General features: G+C 32.1%; 1 protein-coding gene across 3 annotated transcripts in view; it reads right to left on the reverse strand.

The window, feature by feature from the left end:
- Nucleotides 1–20068, reverse strand: part of CSMD3 (CUB and Sushi multiple domains 3) — a 1171099-nt gene that overhangs the window by 245285 nt on the left and 905746 nt on the right. For all 3 annotated transcript variants that reach the window (XM_063079089.1, XM_063079088.1, XM_063079087.1), the window contains 3 exons: nt 18769–18907; nt 15308–15495; nt 8450–8644 (listed from right to left, as the gene is read on the reverse strand). In XM_063079089.1, coding sequence (XP_062935159.1) covers nt 8450–8644; nt 15308–15495; nt 18769–18907 — 522 coding nt within the window. The remainder of the gene's footprint in view (nt 1–8449; nt 8645–15307; nt 15496–18768; nt 18908–20068) is intronic.

Genomic DNA, 20068 nt, shown 5'->3' on the forward strand with positions numbered 1-20068 from the left:
CTTTTAGACCTGCTGCTAGAACTTCTAATTAACACATTAATTCAGAAGTACATATATCTTTATAGCAAACTGTGTTTTTAAAATAGTTTTTATGTACTTTTCTAACTATATTTAAATATAATTGGTTTCCTTTTCAAGTCTATGTGCTTTGTTTTATTTTATGCACTTAAAAGGATGATTCTAGGGCTGGCCAGTTAGCTCACTCAGTCAAGCGTGGTGTTGCTAACACCAAGGTCAAGGGTTAGGATCCTTATGCTGGCCAGCTGCCAAAAAAATTTTTTAAAAAATTAGAGATTCTGAGACAGAGTCCATAGGCTGAATCAAAGTGTGTGAAAAGTTTAGAAACCCCTATTCTAATTAGATTACTCCCAAGCCACTTTTCTTTTTCTTTGTCATTCCTGTCTATTCTTTCCCTCAAGAGAGTTTGGCTCAGAGATTGTTGCTTTGGCCTAAGAAGAACTGGAAAATATTAGTTGCATTGGAGGATGCATTCTTGCTTGCTCTTTTGTCTCTTTTCCTAACAGGATTGATCAGTTATTCCCTAATTCAGAAAGGTCTCAAAACTCAGGTTTAGAACTTGGGGAGAAATAGCCAGTCTTAGGGCTGGCTTAGGCTTAAGGCTGTTTAGAACCACAGGGTAAATATGGTTCGGCTTTACTCACTAACTCTCCTGTGTGGTTCTGTCTCACTCACTAGGTTTGTGTTTTGGAATTAATGGCCAAATTCGCTGTTGCACAGAGAACACTATTTTATCTTCTTTTAAGCTTATATCTCTCTTAGGAGTCTTGGAGTGAATTGTTTGCTGGTTGAAGTGTTAAGTTTAAAACGACAAAATTTTCTTTGTGTAACAAAAGAAACACAAGCAGCAATCTACTCCCCTCCTTTAGAGTGTCTCCTTGAAAACATAATCGGCATGACCTTTGGATTTTATACTGCAAGGTCACCAGCTTTCTGACCATTGGAATTGTAAACTCCTGAAATTAACCGAAGGTTCTCACATGAGGTATACAAAAGACAAGGTCATCAATTAAGACAAGGTCTCTCAAAGAGATAAAATAAATTTTAACTGTTCTTTCGTTTACTTTACTGTGTAAATTTGTGTGAGATTTTGTCCAGTCTACATAGCATGTTTTGCAAACTGCCTGCAATGTGTGTTGCATTCTAGGTATGTTTATTCAATAATAAAACTGCTTTCTTTCTGTTCTAAATTTTGTGGAATGAACTCTGTTAGCAGGATTTTTATTTTCCCAACAGAATTAAAAATTTGGCTATCCTTATATCTTTCATCTCATTACCTTAATGTTATTTGAATTAATATCATTCCCTAATACCATTTGAATCTTGCCATGACTTCTAACAGTTACCGTTATATATTTTACTTTCTTCATCTGTAAGGAGAGAATCACTAGGTTCATTCAACTTTGTGTATAAATATATACTTTTCCTATTGGTCTGCAAAAACTGGTAATACATTAGGAAGGCACATTTGAGGTCTGACTTAAATATAGACTCCTTGGTAATAGAGAATGAAAGACACATTAGTTCAGCATGATGGCCCATCTGGAGACATGATCTAAATATGAGCCCCAAGTCAAAGGTCACAAAAAAGTATGCTCTGAATTATAAGCATTAATTTGCAATGAAATTGCTTCATACACAGGCTACTCTACATAGTATGCTCCAGACTGCATAGCAGCAGGGTTTCTTTATAACAATGTTAATGATTTTATAGACTAGCATACAGGAGGCCAACTGGAGGGATAATGCATGTAAGAGTGCCTGGAAAATAGCAGGTGCTCAATAATATTAGCTTCCCTTCTTGTTTCCTTTTAGATAATACTTTTCCCCCCATTACATGGAAATGAAACATGCTTTGGTTTTATCCCAATACTACTTTACCTTTTTTCAATCCAAAATACATTACACCTCTCTATAGAACATGGTTCTGATACATAATCTGTGTATTATATTTGTGAGCCAAATTTTTATGTGCTACAGATGAAAGACAGATGTTTGATAATACTCAAATAATTTACCCCTAGACCTTTATTTTATGAATCTTTCACCTACATGTTTTAATTATATCACATATTTAAGTAACATCAAATGCCAAATGGCTTAGCATATTAGACTAGGTAATCTCTATATGCATTCATAACGAAATGGGGCTGTGGAGTTATTTCACATCTGAAAAGAATTTTGTAAACTTCAAATACATTTGAATAAGGATCTTAGCTTGTCATTCAAACAAAAAGTCTGAAATTAAAGTTCAGTTATTTACTTCTCCATACACACAAATAATATTATTTCCTTAAAAGTTGGTCATATGAGGTTACTAATTTGAGATAACTCTAAAGTCGGAAAGCTATAATTATGAAATGGACTTTTTATTCTTTGTTTTTATTTTAAAGCTTTTTCTTCAATTGATAGGGTAAGAGGGCCCTCCTTTTAAAAGTTTTTATCATTTCACATATAGTTGGAAGCTGAAAAGAGAATGGTGCCAGTTGACTTGGATGTCTAATATTAACATATTTGTGCTTTTGCACTTTGGACAGACTGAGAGGTCATTGGTAACTGAGTACTTTTTTTTTTTTTTTTGCATAATCCAGGACTTCTATTAGTATTCATTAAAAGAAGGTATTGAAAACAGTGTCACAGACTTTTCAAAGAACAGAGTTGACATCATGCATCCATTTATAAAACATTTAACCAACTAAAATGTTCCAGGTACTCTTAGGTTCTAGAGATATAAAAAGGTCAATTCAAGATCCTTAGCAGAATTAACCAGTTTACCTATAGGGCAGTGATTAAGATCATAGATCCACAAAAGACTGCTTTGAACAAGGGCCTGAACCTTTCTCTGTGTCTTGGTTTCCTCATCTGTGAAACAACAATAGTAACAGTCCCTACTTCATGGAGTTGTAGTGAGGTATAAAATAATGTGTGTAAAAAAAACTTCAAACTGTGCTCAATACGGTTTAGCTGTCATATCTCTGTAATCCTCCTCCCACAGTCTTGCCCACTTGAACCACCTAAAATTCTACCAGCATTCGAACAATTTACTCCTGCTTCTACACATCTGCATGTGTTGAACCGTAGGGGTGAAACATACCATCCCTTTATGCTGTATGGCTCACCTAGTTCTCTCTTATTTCTCTTTTCGGTTTCAGTTCATATATCACTTTCATAAGGAAGCCTTCCCTGATTTCTCTTTGTAACTAAGTCAAATGCACCTCCAGGCTGTGCTCGCAGTACTCAGTTTTTATTTCTAGCAATGGACCTTAGCTGTCTGAATCTCATCAGAGTGTAATCTCTCTAAGGGCAAGGACTATGTTCAATTCATGCTTTTATCCCTAACACTTAGTGCAGGACCAAGCATATAACTGGTATTTTTGAAAGCCTGAAAGAAAGGAATGAATAAATGATATGATCACTTCTTTGGAATAATTGACAAGCTAGTAGTTTTTTAACAGTCCAAATATATTTATTCTAAGAATCTTATGTTATAATCACCCATCAGTTGGATGCTCACTATATGCTGTAACAATGGTACTGAGTACTGTGAGCAGTACTTCCAAGAATACTGTACTGGTACTGTGAGCAGTACTTCCAAATTTAATGATTTACCTATTAAAGTTCTGAGGCTCTAAAAGTACCTGGGACTTTACGTACATCAGAGAAATCTTTACCAAAGATACAGTTGCAATTTTAGATATAGATATTGATTTCATCCTGAGAGCTCTCAGGAGCAGGGGGGGGGAGGGTAAATAGAAGTGTTTGTTTGTTTGTTTGTTTGTTTGTTTATTTATTTATTTATTTATTTATTTTTCCCATTAGACAGACAAGTGACTAGATGCCTGAGGAAGTGAGAGAGTTAGCCAGCCAGAGAGCTGGAGAAAAAGTATCCTATGAAAAGAATAGAAAGTGCAAACGACCTGAGGTAGAAGCGTGATCAGTTCTTTGAAGAAACATCAACATCAAGGAGGACAGTGTTGCTCAAAGACTGTGTAAAGGGAGAGAATAGTAAAAAAGTCAGGGTATATATGGCAGATGAATTAGAGCTTTGTATCATAACATCCTTGCCATTTTTTCTGATTTGGGAAGCCATTGGTGGATTTTCAGTAAATACATGATGTAATCTGATGTGTGCTTTAAAGATCACAGTTGTGTTTAGAAGGTACTGTATGGGGTAAAAAGGAAGGAAAGAGAAAATCATTAGGATAGAGGCACTCTGGATGAGGGGAGAGCCATGCTACTAGGTGAAATAAATCATCACAATGTGATTAGATGAAATAAATCAAATAATATTAAGGAATATAAGGAATGTCACTATTTTTGTTTTGTTACCTTTACCTAATATTGAGTCAGATTATGGATAAAAATCATATATGACTGCTACTTTAATACAGGACTCTGTAGATAACTAAATTAACATAGTTTCAACATACTTTTCAAAGTATAAAAAGCAAAAAGGAAAGAAATTATTTTCTAAACACAACTTATTTTTTATATCACCAAATGAATTGTAGGTACAGATATGTTGTTCTGCTATCATTTAATATATGTGACATTTTCATGAGATAAACTGCAGAGTTTCTCATCACTGAGCAGGTCTTACCACGGATGCAATCATTTTGGATCTACTTCTGACAAATATAATCTCCCAGCATCCAACTTAAGCTCTTAAAAATATTTTCTTCAGATTTAAAATGTATGCTGTCCTAAGCCATGAAAAAAAAATGTACCTTCTAAAATATATAAAATTTGTAAATTCATGTGGTTCAAGTTACAAATATTTACTAATAGCCTGCTTGTATAAATTAATGTTACATGCTCAACAAGAGCGTGTAGCCCATGGCTTCATGGAGCATATGCTTTTCTAGGATGAGACTGAAGCAACATTATGAGAAAAAGAAAAATATAGTTAGTTGTGTTCTAAGAGTTTGCACAGTACGGTCATGTTGGTATTTATTTTTACATTAAAATATTTTTAAAGCTTTCATTATTTTGGCCTTTAGGAATCACAGTCTAATAGCCAACTTATGTACTCTAAAGCAAAGCCTACTAGTGAGTCAAAATTTCCTACCCATGATCTCAGAAACTTCAGTCAGGATTCCTACTGTGGGATGAGACCTAGCAAAAACAGCAGCAGAGGACCAACCACCAACCTCCCAAACACTACTGAAATCAGAGCCATAAACACATTAACATGACAAAGGCAACCACTAGAATAACCAAAATTAATATAACTCTTGAAGACTGAAGAGAGGGGCTATGGATGTCACATAACTTTATCTTTCATTTCAGGTAATCAGTAGAAATTATCCATAGTTGGTAAATAAAGAAACAGCTTCATATGTCATGTGGAGTCATGGAAGTGCAATTAGAAACTGAATTAATTAGAAGAATTGGCTTATGGGAAAAGGAGGATTAGAGAGGGATCAGACAGATAACCATTGCTTTAAATATAAACTATTGCATATTATTTTCTTATTTATCATATGCATATTTTCCTTAGATAAATACAACATTTATCTTAAAAAATCATAAAAAAAAAAAAGGTTGGTATTCATGAACAATGAACACTTCTGGATCTATTACACATGCTTTAACCACAAATTTTGACTTTTAAAGATGAAGTTATTACATCTGAAAATCAGCCAGTCCTGTGTATAATCTCTGTGTATAATTTCTGTATATATGTATGACCCTGATCAGGAAATTAAAATGTATTAAGCTCTTCTTATTGTGTGATTGTAACAGCCACAGAACCAAGTAATAATTTAAATAAGTTATTCAATAGAATTTTCCCAACCTTACAAATTACACAATATGATCTCATGATTAGATATAATAAATGAATATGAATAAGGATATGAAAAGGTCACATAACTGACCCAAGCCTTTTGTTTAATCATTGTTTAGGACTAAATATATTTAGTTCTAAAACATAGGCTTTTCCCCCAACTCTATTAGAATTATCAGCTGTGGTCATAAATTTATATTAAACATTTTTCTAATAGCATAAAGAATTCATAGATCAAATTTTATTTGATATTTATAATATCTCAGCATTATGGTTAAAGTCTAGCGATATCTAACTTAATTGATGGTAAAAATTATATCTCTTGGGACTTTTTAAAATACTCAAAACCTGTCCTATTTTCAGGAGCGAGTGAATGTGTGTATTCATATAATAATACAGATAAATTATATTTAATTAATATTAGGTTGACATAAATATACTGGTTCACTCAAAACATAAAACTCAATGCAAAATTCAATGCAGGTTTTATAGCACTTTGCTTATTTTGGAGCACTGTACTGGAAATCACAACTCCAATACATTAACATGCAAATATTTGTCTGTAACTTTACTAGACTCTCTGCATGTGTTGTGTTTATTAATTGAATCTTCACAATACCTTACTGAATAATAGCTACTAATATAGTTTTAGAGATTTGAAAATTAAGGTTCAGCTTGCCTCAGGCCACAGGTGCCAAAATGATTTGAACTCAGGTCTGCTCTAGCCTCTAAATTGTCTACAGTTATGACTATTCAACCAACATTAAGTAGACATAATTAGTCTAAAATTGATCCTATGAAATAGCTTTTGTTCAGAAGGAATTATTTTTATGTATTATGGCACATTGCATGATACAACTGACATTTTTGTGACTACCAATATTCAAACCTATTGGAAAGGAGTAGGATTATTTTAAACAGGCATATTCTCAGTGAATGCATGCTATACTCTGGTGCTCCCGACTTTCTCATCTGTCATTGAAAGCCGTCTATTTAATCATTTATCCCGGTGATGAACACCTATCCTATTGATATTTTCTGCGATACTCATATTTCTCCACTGGGTCTTTTGGATATTTTGTATTTGGTTCTTGGAAATTTTCAAGAAATTTTCCATGGTTTCTAAATGATTACTGATGGTAAATTTTGAAAAGTACTTTCCTAAGGTTATTATGTTTTTCTGGCTATAAACACATTTCTCTTTTGTATGGCTCTAAATTCTAAGACAACATGGTCACTAGCTCTCTTAAATTTCCCATGAACCTCCATGCCATCAATTATTTTTTTCTCTTTGTAAGAATTAAGCCTAAAATAGTTATTTATCTTTTTATTGCCTTTGTCTTCTGATAGATGAAACCATTAATTCAGGTCAAGAATCAGCCATCTGTTCTGTTAATTGGTAGACCAATTAATAGATGTCTTCCATTTATTTATTTCTTATAACAGCATTTTGAAGTAAAGAATTTAATTGTCCCCTTTTTTAAATGACAGACAATAGCCCAGAGAGATAAAATTACTTACATAAGTCAGAAATCATGCACATATAATTCTCATAAGTAAATATATTCCACAGCTAGGAAAAATTGCTACATATATAAGATATCAAAAGTTGAAGTTTTTTTTATCTGAAATTCATAGTAGGAAATACACTTTATATTATGGCCCAATGCAAACACTCACAAATACACACATAAATGTGTTCACATGCACACACACATGTATGTGGATATATGTATATTTATTTTATTTTATTTATCTCTGCATGTAAAACTGAAAAAAAATTCTATAAAATAATATTTACCCTTACTATGTTCCTTAAATTAAAATATTTTTTATTTTCTTTTTCTTTTTAATTTAAATGGATTTGATTCAATTCTATGTGTTTTATAAAAATGTTAGTCATGACCCAATGAATTGATTTTATGACTCACTGGTGGTGAACCATAGTTTGGAAAATCTGCCCTAGATGATATCATCTCTGTGTCACTTTTGTACAATGCATCAGGACCACTTAACTGACTAAGGAGACTGTGGTAATCTTCCAGTGATATCACGGTTTCTCTCTCCTTCCTAAAATGTTCTTTTTCACCATATCTCTATTCACATATATAGAGAGTTATATACAAATGTGTGATTTGTAGGCATGCAGTATTACTCCTCCTTTTAGACAACTAATTCTTAGGAGAAACATATATTCTCCATATCCTTATTTCATGTAAAGATTTATCATCAATTCTTGATGATATTGAGTTATTGCACTTATTTACTTGTTTTGAAATGTCAGTTTCAGTCTGTTTGTTCCTAATTTACTCAGCCAATATTTTTTGAGCACCTGATGTTTCAGGCACTCTTCTAAGTCCTGAGGCCACACAGATGAAAACAACAGGCAATATCCATGCTCATAGAGAGCTCACCTATTATATTATACACATTGCTTTAGAGACACTTAGGACTACAAGCACTTTTCCAAAACCATCTCTTTATTGAATTCAATTTAAAAATCTGATAAAATTATCTGCATTGACTCTACCACACTTGTAGATGGCATGTTGAATGGTGGACTTTTTAATATACAGAAATGGCTTTAAACATTTCTTCATTCTTTCTAATAATAAAAACTCAGCAAAATAATATGTTTCTTACCATGACAACTTGGTAGGATTCTATTCCATCCAGGTCTTCCATCATCTCCCATGATACAGGTGAGTGTAGAGTAACCTTGAAGAACATAACCAGCATCACAGTAATAGGTGACTGTTGAGCCTAATTTATAATCCATTCCAAGTCTGGTGCCATTCATTATATTGCCTGGATCAAAGCAGGACTCTCGGAGTTTTGCTGTAAAACAGTGTTGATATAATATTAATTGCTTAAAATACTATTTTCTATGAAACCTTTAGAATATGTTTATTTCTTCCTCTAAACTGAGAAAGCACCAGCACCCTTTCTGTCTCTGTGTGAGGGCTCAAAGTGCAAAGTAACCTTTAACCATACCTGACATTTTGCAAATTCATATTGATAAGACAATAAAATCTTTATAAGTTTCATTAAAATCAGTATCTAATGTATGTAATCAAACATAGGGTTTTAGAATTTATTATAAATTATTATAGGCTGTAATTACTTAAGAAATAGTAAAGAATGTACAATGTAAGGGTTATCACAATAAATTCAGGATAACAAATGTGATTTTCTACATCAGAAGTTATTTCATATTGAGAAGTCAGGAAGTGGGTGCATCTTTAAATATGAGTCACAGAACCACTGAAATTTAAGTCAACAATATTTCTGTGTTTGGCTACTATAAACTTGTATTATTATAATGTACTATTAAAATATGATTAATTATAACAATAAGAATATATTTATTTTATTCATAAAAGTTTGCATAGAGTTCAATGTACTCTAACATTTATAAGTAATACAAGAAATCTGTGCTTTAGAAAGAAGACTACATAAAACTTCTCCAATTCAACTAAATGGGATACGGTGGAACCATTTAAATGTTTTTTAATATCAGAGAAGTGAAAAAGGTCCACTTCCTTTCATTTCTTCTTTCCTTTCTTCCAACAAATACTTAGGAGCTCACTACCCAATTAACTCTGGAATAAACAGTGGACAATCAGAAAATAGTCCACCCTTCATAGAGTTTACAGTTTATTAAGAAAATAACTATATTAAATAGTTATATGATGAGTGTTGCCTAAGGGAAAGCACGTGGGAACCCTCCTGAAAAAGTGGCATCTAAAGTAAGCATTGAGAAAGAATGAGGAGTAAGTGAAAGGGAGACAAGGGGCATGCACCAAAGGAGGTGTGCTGGAGTGTGCAAGTCAGATAAACTTGATTCTTGACTTTCATACCAAAGCTAAATAACTCGATTTCCTCTCAAGTGTGTGCACATGCAAACACACACACATTTTTACACATACATGAAATTTGCACCCCAAATATTATATTCACACTTCACTATAAAAATTGCTTTCCAAGTGAGGGAATACACATTTTTCCAGATAAAATATTTACACAATACTGTTTTCAGGAAAGAACCAGCAGGGTTACTACTAATTTTGGTAACTAAGAATGGGGCTTTAGTGATGCAGGGATTGATTTGTTTATTTTTAAGAACAAAATAAATGTTTTTGTTTTCTTAAACAAGCAGGAAAGCACAATGTAATTTTTAGGCAGAACAGCAACATAGCATTTATAGGTGGCCTTCATGAAATTGAACTAAATCTCTGTGGGTTAATGGAAAGATTGAAGTTACTGTTTAAAAGGTTCACTCTCTCTGACAAGCCTGTTCTAATAGTCATCTTTTGAAAAGTTTGCTTTTTCCTTCTTTAGTCTTCTCCAAAGTTTCAATAACATGTCAGTGAAACTGTAATGCCAAGATCCTGTTTTTCAAGAAAAGGGAAATATGGTTGATATATTTAAAAATATTGCCTTTGCAACAATTTTATGTTGCTACTTCAATTTGAGAGGTTTCATTTATCTCATGATTATGTTTACACATTTCTTTAAATCCTTAGTAATAAGCTAGCTTTCTATAAGTAATACTGCCTTTGTTTATTTCTATGTATGCCACATCATTACATCTGGAAATTTTGAAAACACCTGGATAATCCTTATGTAAAGGTCTTGGCAGTAGACGAAAAGCATTGTTTTTATGAATAATTGATTTTATTAGCCTTAACAGTCATTTGCCTTGTGAAAAGATACTAGGTAAAAGAGTCCCTTCCCTCCTTATATTCTCCAAATAAAATACATCAGAAGATATATTTTGTGTCTGCTGGTTCTAAAATATTTCAGTTTTTCTCTTAAGTTTTTCTGCTGAATATATATATACACATATATATTCATATATAAGTATATACGCATATATAAATATGTGTATACATGTATATAAATTATTGAAGATAGAAGTAAGCATAAACAATAAACCTTATGTCTTAATTTTTATTTAAAGGCCTACTAAAAACTTTACTTTTACAGTGCTAACAGAAATCAACATGGTTAAGGCAAAGTATATGACATATACAAAGACAAGGAAAATACTTTTACTGTATAGGGCTTCCATGTTTATGTCGGTTCATTTTGGGCATGCCCATATTATCTTGGAAATTCTGAGATGTTTGTCTTTTTATAACAGATATAAACATCAGTGCCACTTTACTTTGTTAGCTTTAAGAAACTAGACGATTAAAAAGAAAACATTTCTTGAAATAAGGATAGGAAACAGCAAAGGTGATAAGAAAAGACAGAATCTGGAGACTCTGAACTGGGCAATGGAATTTTTCCATGGATATGGGGTTTTGAGAACCAGTCCAGAGGATGAAGTAGGCTGGATTTGGGGAGTGTTATTATAAAGAAATACCATCTGGAGTATAAAATATGACCTCATGTGTGTACGTGTTGATATAGTGGCTGAGGATGGTGGGTAGGAAGAACAATGTAGTTGATGGGATGGTTATACATTTCTCTCTGTCTATACTTTTGTATTTTTCTTTGTCTTTACTCTTACTGGTAATAATAATTTCTACAGTCTTGTCCAATTCATATTAATAATCTGATCCTTAATTTTGTCATTTGTAAAACAGAGATAGCAAAACTAACAATGTTGTCAGTATAATATTTGTGTCACATTTATAAGTTTCCCTGCTTATGATGAGGATAATAATAATGCATTTTAAAGAGCTAATCATTGTACCTAGAATAGCATAAATGCATACTAAATAATTCATGCTATCTTTCTTTAAAAAATTTACATTTGTGGTCCTTTCCCTGTAACAGCATAAATCTTGTTTTTGGAAATAATGGGATATAGAAATTGATCAAGCTGGGGAATAGGTATGCACATATATTTAGCTAAGATATGGCAAAGAGACTTTATTTCAAGTGCTTAATAACTTGGCTTTAGTAATGGCTACCTGGAATATATGTAGAGAAAGACTGTGAGGTCACGTACATTTTCCATGAGAAAGTACACTGTAATCAATCAGCACCTTCTACTATTAGCATGGTGGTGAGATACTTTTACTGTATTTTTTATCCTAGTGATCCCTGGAAATGTTTTACTAAATCCTAATTCACAGTGGAACTTAGCTCTAGCTCTACACTCTTGCTAACTCCTTCCTTCCTTCCTTCCTTCCTTCCTTCCTTCCTTCCTTCCTTCCTTCCTTCCTTCCTTCCTTCCTTCCTTCCTTCCTTCCTCCCTCCCTCCCTCCCTTCTTCCTTCCTTCCTTCCTTCCTTCCTTTCTTTCTAAAATAGATTATATTTATAAGCCTGCCAGCTTGCAGCTATAAGTAGTTCCTAAGCCAAGTTCACATTTATAAAATGCAAGACAGGAGTATATCTCTAAGGTTTCTTATATTTCAATAATATTATTCTATGATTCTAATTTTGACTTGATTTAAAAACAGAAAACACCTCTTTAAGATGCTCAAAATCAATCACTTAACAAATAATTATTAAATAATTACTGTGTGCAGGCACTATTCTAGGCACTCAGTGTATACTGGGAAATAAACAGACAGGGTCTTTGCTCTTAAGAAGCTTGTATTACAGTACATATGTAGGGGAGTGACTGCAGTGCACATAGAAAATAAACTTAAAAATAATTAAGTAAAGAAGAAAGTATCAGGTATTGAGATGATTTTTGATAGGAGAAAGAAGATTTTGAAATTAGGAGTATAGGAAAAATAAAAGGAGTGTAAGGCAAACAATAAGATAAAAAGGAAAATAAAGATAAGTGCATTAAATCCAATGGATCAAAAAACAAAAATACAACAATTTGTGTACACCTGACAACAGGTTTTCATAATATATAAAACAAAATGGTCAAAATTAAGCAAAAAAGACAAATTAATAATAATAATAAATTTTACCTATTTCAATAATTGTGACACCAGATTTAAAAAATAGTGAGAAGATAAATATTTAAGAATATAATTAGGGAGGTGAATTTAATGGATATATAAAAAAGCTTACACCCATTATTTAGATAGAACTAATTTTTCTCCTGGTTCTCAGTAAACATGCATAAGTACTGAACATACAATAGTCCATAAAACAAATCTAAGACATTCAAAGGAATTGGAACCATATATATATCTGAACACCATGAAAGTAAATTAGAGATTTATGATTAAAAATATAGACTAAAAATTACCTCAATATTTTAAACACTTTTGAGTAACCCTTAAGCAAAAATAATTAATAAATAAAAAATCATAATGCAATGCAATTAGAATAAGTTTAGAACAAAATGAAAATAAATTTCTACGTATCAAGACTTCTGCATAACAACTTGAGAGGTACTCAGAGGAAAATTTATAGACTCAAAAGCTCCAATTAGAAGAGAAAAAAATTAAAATTAATATACTGAGTATGTATTTTAATAAATTAGAAAAAAGAACAAATCTAGAGAAAATAGAAAATAAGGTATTATATAGATAAAATAAATATTTAAAAATATAAAACAATGCTAACAAAAACCTGCAACAGCAAATAAAGTAAGAGAAACCTGTGAATATTCGATATCAATTAATTTGAGAACATGAATGAAAAGAAATACTTCTTAGAAAAATATTCTCAAAAATCTAAGATGAAATGGAACATCTGAATACATTTACCACTAAAATGCTACTACCTCAAATCATTAAGTCCATAGTTTTACAAGGAATTTCTAGCAAACATTTAAGAAACAGATGATCCCTACCTTATTCTTATTTGTCTAGATACTAGAAAATTAAGACTGCTCCTAAACTTAAGCAGGTAATACAATCTTGATGTCAAAACCAGACAAGACAGTATAAGGAAGGAAAATTATAGTTTAATCTTGTGGTAATAAATCAATAATACATTTCTGTGATATATGGCAATAAATGTGTGGCAATATATACCATAGTTACAAAATAATATATGACTGTACTGAAATCAGCAAAGTATATTAAAAGCAAACAATCATGAGCAAACTAGTTTGACCTCACGAATATTATAAGGGTTTAATTTTAGAAAAACTGTAACATAATTTACAACATTAGGAGCTTCACAAAGGAAAATCGTGTGATATTGTCAATAGCTGATCAAAAAGCTGCTGATAAAATTCAATTCCAACTATGATTAAATAAATTCAGTAAACCAGGAATAGAAGGGATCTTCTTATATTTGATAAATAATATCTTGAGGTAGTATAACATATTGGATAAGAGTGTGGACTCTGAAACCTGCTCTAAATCAAATTTGAACTCTATATTCCCCTAACCGTACTTAAAAGTGAAACATTAGATGTATTCTTTCTAAAATCAGACTTGACACAAGGATGATGGCTCTCACTGCTTCTATTTGACGTGGTCCTTAAGTTCCTACCCAGAGCATTAGCCAAAGAAAACAATGAAGTGCACACAGATTAGAAAGAAACAGAACTGCCACTATTTGCATAGAAAATGCAAAAAAAAAAAATCTCCACAGAAAAATTATGAAAGAGTTACGCAGTTTTGCTAGATACTAGAAAATTACAAAAATTCATTGTGGCTTTATTATTAGCAACCATCGGAAAATCTAATAACAGTGGTATCATTAATAACAATGGAAAGTCTTACACATTTAACATTAAGATGAGAAAACTTTTATTAAAAAAATGGTAAACCTTTACTGAAAGACATTGGAAGAAGACAGAGTAAATTGAGAGATATACCATATTAACAGATGGGAAGACTAAATATCATACACACTTCAATTTAATCTCAAATAATTTATACATTCAATGTAGTCAATAATTTATACATTCAATGGGTAAAATAAGCTTAATTCCAAATTCTAAATAAAAGATCAAAAGGTTAATAGACACCATGACAATTTTAAAGAACAATAAGGTGGTATATTTGATCTACTTGATATCAGGACTTGTTTTAAAGCTAAAGTTCAGAGAACTTTATTTTATTCAGTATAAAATTTTAGGAAAGTATATTTATAAACATCCATGGGCATTCTAATATAATTCATGTAAGTACTTGCAGAAGTATTCAGAACCATTATAATCATCACTATGTTTTGTTCTCCCTGTTTTGAATATTGACACATCTGTAGACATTAAGCATCTATAGACATTTTTAAAAATGTAATTATCCTATACATTGTTCTCCTTATCACTGAGAGTAGTCTCAGAATAAAGGTAACTGAGTGAAATTACTGATTCCAAAAAATGAGGCTTTTTTTGTTTTTTATATTTTAATATTTTATGGCCTCAACCAATTTCTGCAGTATACTAATTGCTAATTTGTTTGCCTGATACATTTCCTTTGGTGGTAATTAGGGAAATGCTAATTTCCTTCTCACTGATAGGAAAAGTCTACAGTGAGAGCCCGTTTGAGATGAATTGTAAATAGTCTGCATTAAAAAATGCACATAAAACTAACCAGTGACGATGATCAGTACAAAATTATTCTCCTGTATAAAATGCTCACAATTTAAATCATGATGCTAAAATTGTATGTCATCTTTACCTTTGTATTCTAAATGAAATCCAGTGTAACTAACAGATCCATCACTCCGAAAAGCCAAATGCATTGTATTTGAGCTGCTTTCTATTCGCTCTGGTAACTTACTGTCTTGAAAACTTCCAATCAGTGGGCTATTACTATCTGGTCCATCATATATATAGAGGAAGTCATAGTTTGGTTCTATACTAAAACTGAAAAAAAAGGGAAGAGAGAGAGAGAGAGAGAGACAGAGTAGTAGAATCATTATTACTAAGGTACCATAATAGTCATGTAATCATATATTAACTCAGTGTTTAAAAATAACAACAGACCCTGTCAAATAAGCTAACATAAAACTTTGGCAACAACACATTGAATATGAGTACCAAATCATCAGTGGAAAAAGAGAAAAAATCTCATTATTTTCAAATTTTTCTAAATTGACATTGTATCTAGAGGAAATACAAATGATTGTAAGGCAAAGTGTTTAGCAGATGAAAGGGCACAGGATTTGGAGTCAGAAGATGTGTTTACCTCTTGCTTCTGCTCTTGTTAGTTACATACCCTTAAATAAGTTACTTTATTGCAGTAAAATATGGAGGATAATATCTATTCTTTAAATTTTTTATCCATATATTATGCATCTTAAAAATGCAGCCTCTTTATTTTGTCAATTGTTCTTTGTCTTGAACTCCAAAATACATGAATATTTTTGTTGTTTTAAAATTCCACTCTACATATCAAATTCAAACTAAAGTTGAAATACAGAATTTGCATTTAAATTACTCAAATGAAGCACTGCACATTGTATTAAGCATTCTTTTTCCTGAAAGTAAATATATTTTCTTCTTTTAGGACTTAATGAAGGAGAAATCAAACCAACACACTGTCAAAATTAGATAATGTGCCAAAAGGACATTTTAGCATGTAAATGATTCAAATCAATGTCTTAAATTATGCAAGATTTGCATAACAAATTTGCCTTAACAGTCTCCAAAAGTATGAGAATTGTCCCACAATGATCTTAGAACGCACATATTTAGAAGGCAGGAGACATGCAATCAATTTGTCTATTACCTAACTTATACTGTGGCAGAGAAATGCAGTGAAAAAGATGAATATGTTTGGGTCATTAAGAAAAGTCAACCAATTCATGATATAAAATGAAACAAGTAAAGTTTGCCATTGCTAAATATCCATCAGCAGAGAAACCATTCTGTCAAGTTTTATCATCTTTGACTGCATCTAAACAAGAGATTGGTTAGGTGAAAGATATTATTTCCAAATCTACAAAATGTATACAGGTTAAATTTCCACAACAATTCTAATCCGTGATGTGTAAATGTACAAAGGAGAAGAGTCCAACTACTCAGTTTACCTGTTTATAAATGATGGTGGAAATAGACTGGGATAGTGCAGAGGTTCTCAACCTTTTTAAATAAAAGGGCCCCTGTAACATGAGAAAATTGCGGGACCACCACACTGTTATTTTTTGTTTTAATTTATTCAGTAGCTTCACAAGTCTAATGCAATTAATTTATCTTGAAATCTTTCAGTGGAACTGAGGCCTGAATTTTGGTAACTGTTGGCACAATTTATGAGAAATCAGAAGATTAAGTTTGATCTCATTACTTATTACCTACCCGTGTTCTGGGACAAAACACAAACTTTCAGAATTTTGCCTCTTTCAATATTACAACTTTCTTGTCTATCTTACTTTCGGGAGAATCACTGTAAGCATGTGCTTTGTAAATGACAGAGTAGTGTTTATTATACGTGGAAGGCTAAAAGCCTACATAACAGTGGAATTCAGTACAATTCTTTTTAATTTCTAGTTTGAGCTTAAATAAATATGATTTTGATTTATAACTTATTTGAAAATTAAAATAAAAACAAAAAATGTTCTCTATATAGGAAATTTTAGAGTTTTAGTTGTAATGATTATTTTTCCTGAAAAACTGGAAGCAAGTGCACTCTAGTAGTACATTATATTTCACAGGACACTTTTATGAATATTAACTTGTTCTTGCCAATAATCTTGTGGTATAAAGAAGGGATTATGATTTTCATTTTACCAATGAGTACACTAAGGCCCTGAAAAGTCAGTGATCTCCCTAAGGTCACATAATAAGTGACAGAGCTGAGAATCAAATTTAGGTCACATGCTTCATGTAATACAGTCTTCTACCCCCAAGGTATTAACAAGAATAATTTTGTAAGTAAACTAAGCCCTATATCATTCATCTTGATATTTCTAATGTCTGTACTGCCATTTCCTCATCTGTGATAATGGGAATGATAATAGTATTTACCTCAGTAAACTGCCTTATAAAAGGGCCCTGGCATATAACTAACATTTTCAGTTTTTGCTTTGTTGTTACCAATTAGCGATGTATTACTAAAAATGATATAACTAAAAATTCCATATAGTTACACTTCTGCTAAATTTTTATGAGTTCAAATTATCTTTGTTTTACTTAAAAAAAACCTGCTTCAATATATTAGAAAATACTGTATATTTAAGCTTAACAGTTACATAAATACCAAGCAGCTTTAACACACTGGTGGCAGAAGGAAGGCTTGTGTTACTATGTTCAATGCACCGATTACATCAATCTTAGTGAAGTTTAGGAACATTTCTGCTGAGGAAGTCTTTGAGTTGCTTTTACCTAACACTTCTATTGAAATTTAAAGAGAAAGAGGCCAGGTTTTGTGATATGGACCATTGGTTCCATGTGAGGAAATGGAGGCTCATTCAAATAAACAGCTTACCAAAGTAACAAAGTTGACAGTCACAGAGACAGGGCTCAAATCCAGCGGCCTTCTTTCACACACAAACTACATCCCTCCCTCCTTCAGAACTAAGCTAACGCTGCAATTTACACTGATAAATAACTAACGTAAATTTTGGAACTCTCCCATGTAAGCTATATCATGAGACAAGTTCTGCTGGAAAATCACACAGAAAGAACTCATCTAATTCTTCTTTGTCACCTTGACTTTATGAGACCACCAGAAAGGAAAGTAGTTAGGAATATGTGTCTTCCCAAGCCCAGTGGTGGTGCTACACATGGAATTTTAGATGCTTCAAGAAAGGTTTTAGGTAGTGCACGTATGAGAGAGAAAAACTTCTAAGCACTGACCTTTTCAAAACTTGAAGTTTAGGAAGAACTGAAAGTTTTTGAAGCAGTGATGAGGAAGAAAAGGTTATAAAGAGATCAAACCTCATGAGAGTCAACAAACTACTCAACCTTTAGCAAATTTCCTCTGCACTGGAATGTGGTGAAGATGTTAGTATAGTATAACAGTTATACTATTACTCAAGGCTTTGTAAACTATTATAAAGTATCAGTATTGAGATTAGTAAATAATAATAATAATAATAAGGAAAACTCCATGTACTAAAGTAAAAATTTGCCTAGTGCAAATGCTAAAGCAAAGCAACTAGAAAGATATTTTAAATGTAGAAATGTATAAGAACTTACCTGATAAATGCCAAGGAGATAACATAGTCTGCGTTGACAGTAATTGTCCAGTCACAGTCCCTGCTATGTGGATATGGATGAGGGAAGTTTGGCGAAAGAATAAATCCTGAAGATCCTGTTAAATTGCCTCCACAGGGTGCTTTAATTTAAACAAACAAGTAAAACCCCTTAAGAGAATAATAAAATATGTGTGAAAATACTTCTCTAAAATGGTTTATGAGGTTTCACACAGACCTGACTTCTATAGTACTGGATGTTTGGATACTGTATTCTCTCTAAGGAAAGACTATTACAATACAGTCACATGTCACTTAATGACAGGGATATGCTCTGAGAAATGCATTCTTAGGCAATTCCATTGTTGTGTGAACATCATAGAGTGTATTTACACAAACCTGGATGGTATAGCCCACTACATACCTAGGCTATATGGTGTACCGTATTGTTCTAGGCTACAAACCTCTATAGCATATTACTGTACTGACTACTGTAGACAATTTTAACACAATCGTATTTGTATATCTAAACATAGAAAAGGTACAGTAAAAGTACTGTATAAAAGATAAATGGCACACTTGTGTAGGGCACTACCATGAACGGAGCTTACAGGACTGGAAGTAGCTCCAGATGAGCCAGTGAGTGAGTGGTGAATGAATGTGAAGCCTAGAACAGTACTGTACACTATCGTAGACTTTATAAACTTTGTATAAACATTGCACACTTAGGCGACACTAAAGTTATAGAAAAATATTGTTTTTGCTTCAACAATAAATCAACCTTAGCTTACTGTAACTTTTTTACTTTATAAACTTCTATTTTTTTAAACTTTTTGACTGTTTTGTAATAATACTTAGCTGAAAACACAGACACATTGTACAATTGTATAAAAATATTTTCTTTCTTTATGTCTTATTCTATAAACTTTTGTCTATTTCAAATTTTTTTTAACTCTTTTACTTTTAAACATTTTTTTAAAAAAACTAAGACACAAACACACATATTATCCTATGCTTATACAGTATCACTCTCTTCCACCTCCACAGCTTGTCCCAGTGGAAAATCTTCAGAGCAATAGCACTTACAAAGACGTCATCTCCTATGATAACAATGCTAGTAACATGGTCATTTATGATCAAATATTATGTTATATACATAATTGTATGTGCTTTACTTTTATATGGCTGGCAACACAGTAGGTTTGTTTACACCAGCGTTACCACAAACACGAATAATGCATTGGGCTTTTACATTAGGACAGCTACATCACTAGTGATAGAAAATTTTCAGCTCCATTATGATC

The sequence above is a fragment of the Cynocephalus volans genome, chromosome 15 (genome assembly GCF_027409185.1).
Source record: "Cynocephalus volans isolate mCynVol1 chromosome 15, mCynVol1.pri, whole genome shotgun sequence".
Lineage (NCBI taxonomy): Eukaryota > Metazoa > Chordata > Mammalia > Dermoptera > Cynocephalidae > Cynocephalus > Cynocephalus volans.